At 42.0% G+C, this 10361-nt stretch overlaps 1 protein-coding gene across 2 annotated transcripts; it reads right to left on the bottom strand.

The window, feature by feature from the left end:
• Positions 1 to 2577: 2577 nt before the first annotated feature.
• LOC109294083 (zinc finger and BTB domain-containing protein 8A-like) lies at positions 2578 to 10355 on the bottom strand. Of its 2 annotated transcripts, none has more exons than XM_019512304.1 (4): positions 10130 to 10355; positions 8687 to 9651; positions 8065 to 8234; positions 2578 to 3894 (listed from the first exon to the last, which is right to left on the bottom strand). In XM_019512304.1, the coding sequence occupies exons 2-4, from the start codon at positions 9621 to 9623 to the stop codon at positions 3562 to 3564; spliced, it is 1440 nt and encodes a 479-aa protein (XP_019367849.1). In that variant the 5' UTR covers positions 9624 to 9651; positions 10130 to 10355; the 3' UTR covers positions 2578 to 3561. The 2 variants fall into 2 exon arrangements, with proteins under 2 accessions (XP_019367849.1, XP_019367850.1); XM_019512305.1 differs by having other exon boundaries at positions 8119 to 8234.
• Between the last annotated feature and the right edge of the window lie 6 nt (positions 10356 to 10361).

Below are 10361 nucleotides of genomic sequence, written 5' to 3'. Positions count from 1 at the left end.
GAGTTAGAGCTCCAAGGCTTAATATGATATAAAATAACTAAAATAAAATCTAATTACATTAGCTAACATAAAAACATATAAAGCTATAGAAACCATAATCTGTCAGGGTGTAGCCAGCAACTAGTTGTCTGCATGTAGAAATACATTTTCTCTAGCTGAACAAGTTATTACATAATTGTCCATTACAGAAATGTTTCATCTTTTTCTGAAGCATCTGGTCCTGAATACTCTTGAACACAGTCCTTTTAATCATATCATTGGACTCGATGGCATGGGGGGGCCCTTGTAGTCCTATGTTCCTATATTCTATTTGATCGAGACTCTCAAAGCCAAAACCCCTTCTGTACCTATCTGTACAGTAAGCAATGTCTACCATAGATTGTACCTTCAGCAAATGTATCCTAGAATCCGCTGTGAGTCCTAAAGCTCTCTCCCCCAACAGTATTCTGTGGCAGTGGGCACTGCTACAGACTGCTGAGTGCAAACTGCTAGTTTACAGGTAGGGAGCAAAATGTATGCTAAATTAGGTCTCAGCAGATAGTGCCTCAAGTAGTTTGCCATCTGTAGAAAGTCTTTGGCACGTCTTTACATATGTTCCTTTTTTCTATTTTAAAGTTAGTTAAAGTTGTTCATGGAACATTTTGAATGTTTCTAACCATAGTGAGTTATGAGTGTTTAACAGCAACAGAAGGCCTCTGCTGGGCTTCCTCCCTCTCCCAAACATTAGTGGGGATTGGTTAAGGTAAAAAGTTTCAAGTGACTTTTGTGCAAGATGTTCAGTTAAGCTCACTGTATGGGCTTCTCCTTTTAGAGCCGACCTCAGGCTATCTCATCCTGCTATTTAAAGAAAAATGGATGAGATGTCCACTAGACCAGTGGTTCTCAACCTTTTTTGTACCAGAACCCACTTGTAACATCAATGGCCAGTCCCGATCTGCTGTCCCCCACCCCCAGGCCCCATCTCCGCAGTGCATGGGACAGGGTGCATGTGTGAAGCATGGAGGGCCCCAAACAGCTCCGTGCAGGCTGGAACTCTGCCAGTCTGCAAGGGAAAACCCACGTTTTCCCACATTTTTCTCCTTTAAAGGATAATCCATTTTTAAAGTTTGTTCACGACCCTTTCATATATTCTTGTGATCCACTTTTGGGTCATGACCCAAGGATTGGGAAACACTACTCTAGAGACAGTTAACACTGTTTTAAGGCAAACAAAGGGGAGAAGAAGAGGAACTTCCTAGAGAGGGATAGGCAATCTGTGGCATGTGGGCCAGAGCTGGCACATGGCAAGTGGAAATCTGCAACATGAAATGGCATGAGTGCATTCTCTGCCCTGCACCACGCATTCCTCTGCCATGTGCAGGCAATCCCCTCCACAGCATGTAGCAGGCAGTGGACCCAGCCCTCCCTGCTCTGTAAAAGGGTTACTCTCTTGCTCCACTACAGCAACCTTTGCTTACCCTTACAACTGAATTTGTTTCTCCCCATCCCTGTTGACAAGAAAATCAGCAGGATTGAGTTGCTAGGGTATGTGGAGGCTGCAAGGGTGGGGGAAGCATGAGAGCTACCCTCAGCACAGAGCAGAGAGAGCTGGGTGCTGCAGAAGAGATTGGTCCCAGCAGTGGCCTGGCTGCCGGTCTTAAAAACTGTGGACCCTATAATTCTATTGAACTGTATTCAGACCCTGCCAGCAGGGTGAGCTTATTTACCAAGGAGGTGATCTCCAGAAAGGCAGCATTTGGGTTTTCTTAACAGATGCTGTGGCTAGGGATTGGCATCTGTGAAAGAAAATGTCACTCTTTCAGGTAATTCTGACAAAATAAAACTTGTGCAAATTTACATAAATGGAATTTGAATATCAGTTTTGGACTATAAATGGGCACCTATCTGGAAGTGTGCATTAATTAACACAGATTGCAGCCAAGCATGCTTGTGCATGTGGTTCCAAGGGATAAAATCTTGAAACGTACTAACAGGAAAAAAAACAAACGAACAAGACCAGTGGGAATAAAATACGGTTGAACCTTGTACCCACTGAAGTCAATAATAAGTTGACGGATTTCATCAAGTGCAGAATGAAAACTTTAGTAATCACATCCCATTTTCTTAAAAGTACCCAGCTCAACATTATTTCTATTTGGATCAGATTAGATAAGTACACTAGCAATGTGGGCTAGCTTCTCGTTTTCTGTACTGGTTAACTAAAAATGCACTTTATCAGCAAGGGGCTTGTTTTGTCTTAAAGGGACACTACTATCTTGTTGGCTCTAGTCATCCCTTCCATTCTAAATGATATTCATGGTTTTTGGTGCATGCTGATACATAATGCAAACTGAGAAAGTTTAGAAAGAGAATAAAAGATTCTCCTTGGTGGCATAATAGCTTTGGAAACATGTAACTTGATGAGGTCTTCTCCTTAAAACTTATCAATTCAAACTGGGTATAGGTAAATACAGATAAAAATATTCAATACAGAAACAGTAGTTGGTATGAGTTCAGTTGCTAAATACTAGGCATACAAGCTATTTGGTTGTGCCACCACTGCCAGTAATTGAAAGAAGAGAAAGGAAGAAACTAGAATGAGGGCTGAAATACCATTTTATCCCAGAAGGTGTTTCCTTCAGAGTTCCTGGGAAGTTTGAATGCCATTGGTAGTGCTGTATCTGTTCTGTACATAACAATTGGTAGTCACATTGGCTTGGCATTTTAAGAAGTACAATTTTTTTTTATGTTTAACAAAAGATCAGAAATGTTTGATAGAAGAAACAGTATTCCCACTTTCCAGAGTGAACAAAACATTTAGTATTATTATGGAATGATATGTCTCAGCAATTACTTGATTTGTGGTGTACTGACTAGGAATATTGTTCATGTGTTTATTTTCTAGTAAAGAAAGTTTTCCTGAATGAATGGTCTGCTAAAGTTTTTCCTTATTAGAATAAATTTTACAAGAAAGTGCTTTTCCAGATGTATGTGCTATAGCATCCAAAACATTTTATATACATTATTACTGAATGCTCTACCTGGATCCTCTAAACTCAATATGAAGACTTCATTAAAATGCATGGAAGATTACCCTCATTTCGGATTCTGAAAAAGGGTATTGTTTATATGCTACACCAAGTTACCTCTTTTGCACTTTGTTGTCATCAGGTGACATGGCATATAAAAAAACCCAAACCTCTAAATGTTTTAAAATTTGGGTAATTTACAATAATTTTCTGAGATTTATTTTAAATTATTTAAACCCTCCCACCTCCCGCCCAACCACTGATGAAAGGACTCATTGCCTATTATAAAAAAACTAATCGGAGTAGTAGTTCAGTTCCTTTGCTCATCCATTATTCCATCTTGGGATGTATTCTTTCTAATGAAGCAAAATACTGGTACTTTGAATAACAAAATTCAGAATGGACTCAATGGCATGTCCATAAGTGCATGCAATTAGGATGAGTTCATAGCAAGCCAACAGATTTTTGTATGTTAAAGACTGGCTGGTTGGGTGCTTATGGTCAAGACACAGGAATTCAATGTGAAGAGACTTACTCTTCGTTTCACTCATAACTACCTAATATTTGGCTTGACTTCCTTTTCTTCTGGTTCATCCTCACTGTCATCAACCTGTTGAATGACCAAGTCAGTGGACCCATCCTCCACAATCTCCACATCAGATCTGTTGTCTTCACCATAGTGCCACCTGGAATCCTTATCCCCTTCTTGTGGAAATTCTAGTGATGGCTCAGCCTCCAAGTCAATGCGGATGCTGTCTATGCCAGCTTCTGCTAGACACTCATTACACAGTCTGTAACGTCTTGTTCCCTCTTGGACCACTTGTCCCGTCAGCTCAGTCACATGGCGTTTACACTTTCTGCAGATTGGCTTGCACGCCTGATGAATCTGTGAAGATTGAAATGAATAAAAGCTGATGTTTTCCCCCAAAAAGAGATGGATAATCAGACAAGTTGTGCTTTGTATTTTAAAATTCTGGATTCAGATTTATAAATAAAATATCATGCCATGCTGATTTAATTTCTAAATAGTCAGAAAAGAGGTTTCACAACACAGCTAAAGTACCTGCGCCATGACTTAAATATCAACACTATAGAACATTTGCCTTTTAAAAGCTGCTTCATAAACTTCTTGTAAGCCAAGAAGTAATTAAGTTCTATCTTTTGATATTTTGGATATTGTCTTTGAGGAATATGCCCGAGTTGGAAATGAAACTTAATATTAAAGAATCAACGTAACATAAAAATTTTCTGCCCTTCTAGTGACTCTCCTACATATCTGGACTGCCACAAGGGGTCAAGTGAGAGGATTTAGATAGTCAGTGGGCACATCTACTTGAGATACTAAATGCTCAGTAGACTAACTTTGCTACATATTAGTGTACCATAGCAAAAGCTGTGCTTGTGCACTAATGTGCAGTCGAATTAGTCTACTGCGCATTAGCATCACTTAAAAGACGTGTTCCGGCACTACTGCGCAGTAGCGCGAGTTACTGCACCTTGAGTCAGTACCAATTATTACAGGTACAAAACTTAACATGCAGTAACTACAGCATTTTAATGCATGTGTAGACACGCCCATTTAGTCTGGGCTTAGGGTTCACTTTAAGGTCAACATTTCCCATCCTTGTTGATATAACCAAAGCGTGATGAAAACCCAGGTTGACTGACCAAAAATTATCCCTGCAAGAAACTTATAAAGGATACAGGATTGATTCTTTAAATATCCATAACTATAATTTGACTTTCAGCATTCTTTTGCTGATATATGCTTTCCATACTATAAATATGAAGATACCAAGTCTGTGTGGAAGACTGTTAATTTTAGGTCTGAAATGAGGCAAGCCAACAATTCTCCACCCTTTTAGATTCCTGGCAACCTGGTTAGACTCACAGCATCCATCAAAAAAATGCTAGCTCTTAGCTTTCACTCAATTTTTTAGTATAGAACAGGGGTTGTCAACTGGGGGCACACCAGAGCACTGCCACCCACCATCCTGCACCTGTGCTTCCCAGGAGCAGGGCTGGGGGGGAGGAGGGGAGGGCAGCAGTGCCCCTCTGCAGGCTGCACAGGTGCAGCCCAGCCAGCCAGATGCCAGGGGGGAGGGGGGAGTTTGGATGTGGTGGCAGTGGCCACCCCCACCCCCCCGTGCTGTACCTACTCCCCTCCCCCTGCTCCATGTCCAGCCGCCAGAGCTACACTTATTAAAAAAGGCTGAAAACCCCTGGTATAGAAAAACATTAGGATCATAGAAAGTAGGGCTGGAAGGGACTTCATGAGATCATCTAGTCCAGCCTGTTGCTTGAGGCAGAATCATCTGTGACTAAACAATCCCAGTCAAGTGTCTAATTTCTTGAATAGGCTTCCCAGGGAGGTGGTGCTCTCACCTTCCTTGGAAATCTTCAAGAGGAGACTGGATAGGCACCTGGCTGGGGTCTTATGACCCCTCCCACCCCCAGTGCTCCTTCCTGCCCATGGCAGGGGGTCGGACTAGATGATCTGTCTAGGTCCCTTCCAGCTCATTGATTCTATGAAAATGTCCAGGTATGGAGATTCCACAACTTCTCTAGACAGCCTGTTTCAATGCTTGACCACCCTCAGAATGAGAAAGGTCTTCCTAATCTCCAACTTAAAAAATTTCCTCTGCTGCAGTTTGAGGCCATGACTTCTAGTCCTCTGTGGCTGTAGAGGACAGAAAAGCTAATTTCCATCCTCTTTATAGTTGCTCTTCGGGTATGTAAAGCCTGTTATCAAATCCCCCCTCAGTCTTCTTTTCTCCAGACTAAATAATCATAGTTCTTTCAGTCTTTCCTCATAAATCAGGTTTCCCAAGCCTCTAATATTTTTATTTTACTCTGCACTAGACTCTTCTATTCTGTTCATTTCTTTCTTGAAGTGTTGTGCCCAAAACTGGACACAAGGACTCCAGGTGAGGCCTGACTAGTACCGAATAGAGTGAAAGAATCACTTCTCTTGATCTGCAAGAGACACTCCTTTTAATACAACCCAGTATGCTGTTGGCTGGGTTTTTTCGGGTTTGTTTGGTTGTTTTTTTGTGCAGCTGCAGCACACTGTTCACTTATATGCAGCTTATGGTCCTTTGTAACCCCCAGGACTTTCTCTACAATGCAGCAGCCTAGCCCATCTTTCCACAATCTGTATCTATTCATGTAATTATTCCATTTGAAGTGCAGAACTTCGCACTTGTCCTTGTTGAATTTCACCTGATTGATTTTTGACCATTTCTTCAGTTCATCCAGGTCATTCTGAATCCTGCCCTTACCTTCCAGAGTACTTGCAACTCCATACAACTTGATGTTATCTGCAAATTTGCTAAAGTGTACTCAGTGACACTGTCCAGATCATTAGTGAAGATGTTGAACAATTCCCAAGACAAGCCCCTGGAAAACCCACCTTGATACTTCTTCCCAAATAGACACTGAGTCATTGATGACTACTTGTTGAACACAATGATCCAACCAGTTGTGGATCCACTTTAAAGTGCAATTTTCTGTTGCAAAGAACTACAAAAAACTGCAATAGGGTTTATTTCATGAATCACATGGGTGTTTGCATACCTAACAATGCTAATATAACTTTGCACCCTTAAAAGGTTCTCACTGAACCGTGGTTGAGAATCACCGCTCTCATTTACACCATAGTGAGAATCTCAGGGAGTGGGAGTGGGGGCAACTGGTCATTCTTCCTAGCCTTCAGTGCTACTATTATGATTTGCCAACAGCCTGTGTATTTGTGTGCACATAAGTAGATAGCTATAGAAAAGTTTTAAGAGTCTAAATTTTTGTACATTGTTGAAGCCTTTTCAATATGCTGTTGCTACAATCGCTAAATGAAAAATAAGGCCTCAGGAAAGGCCAACAGAGCTACCATGACAAGGAAACAAATATATGGCTTTAATTCTGATTATGACACAACATTTAAATTATAGGTCAGAACTAATGTAACATTTTCCAGAGATTATAGATTCCACTATGCTGTATCACTCTGAAAAATCTTACTTGTCTGGTCTATTTTTTTTAATAGCTATTTCTCTCACTTTGCTTCTCCATCTGTATTTTGCTCACAAGTCACCACACACAGCTGCAGCTCCTTCACTCTGCCACATGGCATAGCTGCAGCTGCTTTATATCCTCCAGCCACCCTCTCCTACTTCTCTGTTGGCATACCTCTTCTCCATTCTCCAGTGTTCCCGCTAATCTCCCCACTCCCATCTATTTTGCCTCCTTCCTGAAATTGTTCTTTAAAACAAGTATTAAAAATGGGACAAAATTAAAACTTAAACTTGCTTGCAAGTCCACCTACTGACACATGGAAAAAATATTTCTTTTTTCTTTTACTTTATGCACTGGCAGTATTTTGTGTACAGTCAGATTGCTTAGTCAGTTTGTTCCTTATTTGCATGGATCTTTCACACAGTGGCAGGAAAGAGGAAAAAGTGATTTTTAAAGACAAAACAAACTGGTAGGGGCCAGAGAAGTTCCAGAAATTATTTTTAACTCATTTGAGGGACATTCACTTATCTACAAAGTGGCCAACAAGTTCTTTACACCAGGTCTGAAATACTATATTGGACTTTTTGGATCCTTTAAACAAGGGTGGAAGTCACTCCTTTTCAAAAGCATTACATTTCAGGTTGCCTTATCTTTGAACCACTTAGAATACTATTTCGTGTAAACTTTAAGAAAACTGGTATATTCACAGAATCATAGAAAATGAGGGTTGGAAGGGACTGCAGGAGGTCACATCTAGTCCAATCCCCTGCTCAGAGCAGGACCAGCCCCAACTAGATCATCCCAGCCAAGACTTTGTCTACCTCAGTTTTAAAAACCTCCAAGGATGGAGAGTTCACCACCTCTCTGGGTAACCTGTTCCAGTACTTCACCACCCTCCTAGTGAGAAATGTCTTTCTATTCATACAAAGCAGACTAAATAACTTAAAATACCAGGCACCCATACCAAATTAAATTATTTTAACACATACAGATATATACACATTAAATTGAATTAAATCATGCACTCATTGTCTAAAATACATACTGTTCGAAAATGGCTACTTAGGTGATCTAGTCTGCTAAATCTTTTTCCACATGCCTCACATGGATAAGGTCGTTCTCCAGTATGGCAACGCAGATGCCGCTTTAGGTCTGCTTTTCGCTTCACCACGTGGGTGCAGAATGGACATTTGAATCTCATCCTGGGCAGGTCATCTGTTGTAAAAAAGGATTTTATATATCTGAAAGAGTCATATATCCAGTATTGTGACCAATTCTAGAAAGAAACATATTTCTACTGTAACAGTTATGCAAATTATGAAAAGCAAAAAAGCCAGCAGACCTATAAGTCATTTTTCTTCAGAAGAAATAGTATTGCCTATCTTTTCACTTTCACAGAACATCAGAGTCCTCGCACATTAAATTACAGCAGCTCAGTAAAAGAAAAAGCAACTGATCATCACCTATGCTGAAACTGCTAAGATTCAAAGTAAAAAATATTGACTGAACTGCCAAGATGAAGCTCACTGTATTTTGAAGGGACACACACACACACACACACGCACAGTAAGGCATATTTTCCAGTCATTAGTTCTGATTATTATATCAATTCTCCATTGCAACTTTGGTAAAAATAGGAGAGAGAGATACAAATAGCTAATTCATACCATCAGCCCAGCCTCCCATTACACCTAAAATTGAGGGTATGTTGGCATATTGCTCGTCTGCTTTTGAAGACTTTGACTTGCTAGAAGAACGGGGTGATTCATGCTCTTGCTGCGACACAGCTAAACTCCTCTGTAGCACGTCAGATCCTTGACCATACTGGTACCCAACATGGGGAGACTCAACTTCTGTTTCAATCTGAACTTGCTCTTCAGATGGAGACATGTGACTTGTAGGCTCTGAAGCTCGGTCTTCGAGCTTACTTGATTTATAGTGGGGAATGTCAGAAGGCTGTTGCAGTCCTAGATGTCTGGGTTTTTTAATGGAATCCTGCCTTTGGTCATGTTTGGCCAGTTGCTGCTGTGTACTTCGAGAAGACGGATAGTAGGTGAAACTGCTCCATGTATTTCCACCCATCATGCAAGACCCTTGCTCTGGACTTAGGTGAGAATGAGGGGGGCTGCTTTCCGCCCTCCAGCCAGCACCATACAAGCAGGAGCGTTCCACACCATTTGAATTTACATCTTTGTCTGACAGGCTGAAATAGCGATCCTTCTCTTTCTCACTGATGTCCAGTGATGACTTAATGAATGTCTTACAAACACTAATAACATCAGTCATCTGAAGATAGCTGGCAGCTGACATGACTTCGATGACATTTTGACCAGTGAGAGACAGTTTGCCTGAATAAACAAAATCTAGAATAACAGTAAAAGTGTCAGGAGAAAATGCCTGGAAGGTAGCAGTTGTTGGCTGACTAGTCTCCTTCGAGCTCTGGGAAAGGAGCATTTTGAAATAGCCACTACTGGCAAACAGCACATTTCGATGTGCTTTGAAAACCTTCCCCTCAACCAGGATATTGCAGTCACAGAACAGGTCTTGCCTACGTTGCTCATTGAGTTGCTCCAGGAGATGAAACTGGTGGGAAGAAATCTCCATCCCAAAGCGATAAATGGGAAGTGCAGCTCTAAAACAAAGAACAACAACAATCTTGACTTTGACATTGTTGTAGACAGAAACAAAAGCTGCTAAACCCAGGTTCAAAGACTAAGGTCCTTTAAAAAAAAATTATACATGGGACACAGCATAAACCATCTGTCTTGAAAGGAAGAGACAACTTGCAACAGTCTAGTGGTAGAAGAGGAAGAAACATGTCAGTAAATGCTACATCGTAGCCCAACTTAAGGTACTGCTATGCTGGAAAGCTTGCCTGTATCTATACTAACCATACAGTTATCCAATGAAAGATGTTGCCCCCCAGCACGTGTGCTGCACCATCAGGGCCCCCTCCCTGCTACCACAACACGGCCCAGTGCCTGTCTAAAAGCCCAAAGGACTCGGTGCCAGCTCTACACCGCCCTTGAAACTCAGCACGGAGGAGGAACCAGGCCCGCAGCAGTTATGGACACCATGGAACAAGAGCCTGTGTTGCGAGCTAACGTTACCTGGCTGCCTTGGTCCAGCCATGGTCACATCTTCAGAGGGACCTACGAGCTACCAGCGAAGGAGACAGCAGCAGAAGCCCGAGCGGGAGCCGGAGCGGCAGCGGGGCCGCCCCCTCCCGGCGCCATTGGCGGAGGCCGCCGTCACTCACCCGCACGCCCAGTCCGGAGAGGCCGTGCAGCCCCGGGAGCCAGGGACGCCCGACGGCGCTAGACACGCCCGCCAACAGCGCCG

This window comes from Gavialis gangeticus, unplaced genomic scaffold (genome assembly GCF_001723915.1).
Source record: "Gavialis gangeticus isolate Ggan-Ray unplaced genomic scaffold, GavGan_comp1, whole genome shotgun sequence".
Taxonomy (NCBI): Eukaryota; Metazoa; Chordata; order Crocodylia; family Gavialidae; genus Gavialis; species Gavialis gangeticus.
The sequence above is the reverse complement of the archived record's forward strand: the minus strand, read 5'-3'. Positions and strand labels throughout refer to the sequence as shown.

What these genes read in the sequence shown, in the direction of transcription:
- LOC109294083 (XM_019512304.1), bottom strand. Translation starts at nt 9,623, where the DNA reads ATGGAGATTTCTTCCCACCAGTTTCATCTCCTGGAGCAACTCAATGAG. An exon ending in AATGGGAGGCTGGGCTGATG is followed by an intron (nt 8,235 to 8,686) that starts GTATGAATTAGC and finishes TTTTTACAACAG; the next exon opens with ATGACCTGCCCAGGATGAGA. An exon ending in TAAGTAGCCATTTTCGAACA is followed by an intron (nt 3,895 to 8,064) that starts GTATGTATTTTA and finishes CAATCTTCACAG; the next exon opens with ATTCATCAGGCGTGCAAGCC.